Source organism: Marmota marmota, unplaced genomic scaffold, assembly GCF_001458135.2.
Source record: "Marmota marmota marmota unplaced genomic scaffold, marMar, whole genome shotgun sequence".
NCBI lineage: Eukaryota > Metazoa > Chordata > Mammalia > Rodentia > Sciuridae > Marmota > Marmota marmota.
The window spans coordinates 14,061,114-14,064,598 of NW_026000101.1; the positions used below are offsets into that span (position 1 = coordinate 14,061,114).

The 3,485-nt window shown below is 48.7% G+C and overlaps 1 protein-coding gene across 1 annotated transcript in view; it reads right to left on the reverse strand.

Annotated features, from left to right (window-relative positions):
* Window positions 1–260: 260 nt before the first annotated feature.
* The window catches only part of Foxe1 (forkhead box E1), a 4,567-nt gene continuing 1,342 nt past the window's right edge, over window positions 261–3,485 (reverse strand). The window contains exon 1 of the mRNA XM_048783318.1: window positions 261–3,485. This exon is cut by the window's right edge and continues 1,342 nt beyond it. Within this exon, the coding sequence (XP_048639275.1) occupies window positions 2,935–3,485 (551 nt within the window). The 3' untranslated portion in view covers window positions 261–2,934.

Genomic DNA, 3,485 nt, shown 5'->3' on the forward strand with positions numbered 1-3,485 from the left:
AGCTCCCCAGATGAGGGTGTCAGAAGTTCCCTTCTCCGGTTTGGGGATTCCTAGAGTTAGAACGTCCCAAGGTGCTGCTGCTGCGGTGCGATGGTCTCAAGATCCTAGGGTCACACGGGCTGCAGTCCGGGTGGAGCACAGTCCCTGCGCGGCGCCCATTCATGCTCCGCCCGGGTGGCGTGCGAGGTCTGGGTGTCGCCTGCCGGCAGGAGACCGAAAAGAGCTGTCTCTCTTCGTGCATCTCCTAGCCCCTTGGCTGCACGCAGTCAGTCCTCTCTCTCCTGGGGCTGATTTTTGCTATTGGTATAATCTCTCATCTGTCGCCCAAACCAACAAGGAGTTGGCGGGAGGGGGCGGCGAAGACATCCAAGCGGTTTCCAGTTCCATCTTTTCCCGGGCCTCTATCGCGACGCTCCAGGAGTTTTGTGTCGCGGCGACACACGGACATATATATGTGTATATGTATTATATATGTGTATATACATATATATGTATATATGTATATGTATGTGTGAGTGTATACACACACATACATATATACATACACGCCTTTCCGCACGTCTATGTCCGTTCCTTTGCAAAGCGTTTCTCACCCACTTATCTCGTTTAACTTCAGGAGGTCCCTCTGAGGTAGCAGACGCAAATTCCCATTTGAGGACGCTAGAGAAGGGACTGGCTTAAGGTTAATGGCATTGTCAAAGCACTGGACTTGGTAATCAAAAAACAAACACAGAAACAGAGACATTCAATTCCCTGCTAACTAAGTGCAAAAACTGCTCTTTCCAGCTCTGGTGTGGAGGCTCTCCCCAGCCAAGGATAGAACTCCAAGTGGAAGACTCTCAATTTCTGCTTCTGCCATCCTGACCTCTAAGTCTGGGAGAGCCAGTAGAACTGCACCCATAGATTCCTTGCATCTCATACATGGAAAGGTTCACAAGAAGAGGAGGGAGGCCCCAAACCTGGAGATTCCATGGTCACAGGGCTGGGTGGGTGCTCCAGCTGCCACCTGCCTTCAAGTGGTCATTTACTAAAACCAAAGCCAGGAAGAAACAACACTTAGGCCTGCAAAGACTGTCCACAGCAGTAGCTATCAGCCACATGGGGATAATTCAAAGTTAGACAAGTTGTCAGTGGAAAATATATCCCAATTTTTGAAGACATAGCATGACAAAAGAGTAAAGCATATATTGAGTACATGTTGAAATGATATTTTGGGTATATTGGGTTGAATACAATATATTATTAAAATTATTCTCACCTGTTTCTTTATTAATACGGCTACTAGGAAATTTAAAATTACATCTATGACTTGCATTCTATTTCTGTTGGATACCACTGATTTAGACAAATTCCTGTCTAGACTGAACCATGTTCTTTGTGAACAGAATTGTGCAGTCCCCCAAATAAAAAGAAATTATTAATAGTGTTCATACAACCTTCTTCATGGCCCCACCCTTTCCTACCAAGCTAACTCTGCAGAAAGAGGCCTAGTTTCTCTTGCCAGAACTAGTGCTAGTGCTCAAAGTTTTGCTTCTTTCTTTCTTTCAATTAAAAACAGTCCATCTTACCACTTAGTTTTATCTGAAAGCTTTGAGTGGCACCTCTGACATATTTAATGTTGAAAGTCCTCCCCCACAAATAAAAATTGATGAGACAAAAGTGGGAGTGTTGCTAGATTTCCTCTGATTTTGGTGAGCCTGTTGCTTACAAACAAAACAAAACAAAAACAAGACATCAAAGTTAAAAATCCAGTTTCTTTCAAAGCTCACTTCGTTGACCATCCAATTTAAATGTTGTTTTTGCTTTCTGCATGGGAGGGCTGCTGAGGCATAGCCGAGGGTGCCAGAAATGGAAGATCTAACCCCAACTATTGAAAGCCATCACCAACCAACTACCCCGAGTCCTCTCATCTCTTTGAACATTTTAGCATACCCATTGGGTCCAGGGCTGCTTTATGAAAAGAAGCCATGGATAATGGGCAAATGTATTTCTACTTGCCTCACTGGAAAATCAGATTTATGGTAGAGCAGTAATAGCTGTGGGATGACCAGAACATCCCGCTCAAAAGATTCAACGAATTGTGATATAATTGCTTCTTGGAGCTAGTCCTGGGACTTTAGGTGCTTGCCATGATTTGTATCAATTCCTTGAGTGATGGTTAGACTTTGGATTGCTACTCTGAGGCCCTGGGTGGCCCACCAATGCTGCCAAATATGCAGGGTGGCATCCAAGTTGATGGTGTTCTTAAGTCTAATATGGGGGAGGGGAGTGGACTGGGAGAGCCCTGCTGTGTAACAGGGAGACTAAAGGTTTGAAGGTTTGGAATGGAACTGGGTCTCACTGGAGAGCTAAGTGTGGTCTGAAGTTCTCAGAGGCAGGGAAAACCAGCTGGATCAACCAGAGCAGATTTCTTCTATTTAAAAACAAATCTAAAAACACCTACTTTTTTTTTTTTTTTCAAACTTGTCCTTACTTTCAGAAGAAAAGCGCTGTCCTGGCCTTTTATTGCAGTAATGTAGTCAAAGGTACAAAAGGCCGAACCATGTGAAAAAGCCTGTTTTGTGCAGCACAGGAAAGGGTGAAGCTATATGACTCCTGATCCTGGTGTAGACACTGCGCTGTCTCCAACTCCATCCTATATTGCCATGGACCCTCCCTGATAGAAAGCCAGAAAGGCCTGTTCTTTGGGGCTTCACCCTCTTGAAGATCCCTTGTGCTAATCCAAAAGCTGCGGGCAGCCTCTCCTCAACTCCCATTTACAAAACAAATCAGTGTTTACACGGTGTGCTAGGAGATTGAGCCTCTCCAGCACTCTTGGTACCTTCCTCGTGGGTCCCAATTCGGTCCTCTTTCTAGTCATGTCCTCATGTCACAGGGATATTTATTTTGTGTAGACAGCCAAAGTATCTATTCATTTTCGTCCCTATTTTCGGCTCACATGGCGGACACGAACCGATCTACCCCTCCAGGATAGGCGGTGGCATGGCGGGCATGGTAGGCCCCTCCACTGCTCCCTCCCAGTTGCCCGCCAGGATTGTAGCAAGGCCCTAGCGCTCCGAACTGGCCTGGCGACGTGCGCCCGTAGAAGTCCACAGTGGTCTCGACTCCGCCGCTGCTGCCACTAGCCGGGGACGAAGCGGGTCCCGCCAGGCGTCCAGCTGCAGCGAAGAGCGCACTGCTGGCGGCTTGAGGGTATGCGCCGTCGGGACCCGTGTAGGCAGCAGCGTAGGTGGAGGGGTTGGGTGGCCGCGCCCCTGCGCAGCCGGTGGTCTGGTAGCCGGTGGTAGTGGCGGGAGCGCCTGCAGAGGCAAAAGCACAGGAACCGCCAGGCCCAGACGGCGCGGGACCCAGATCTGGGCTGAGCGGTCTCTCAGGAACCAGGCCGAAGACACGGCAAGGGCTCGGAGACGCGGAGGGGTAGTAGACTGGAGGCGGCGCGGCGAGCGACGGCGGTGCATAGCTCGCATAGACCGCACCCGGGTAGG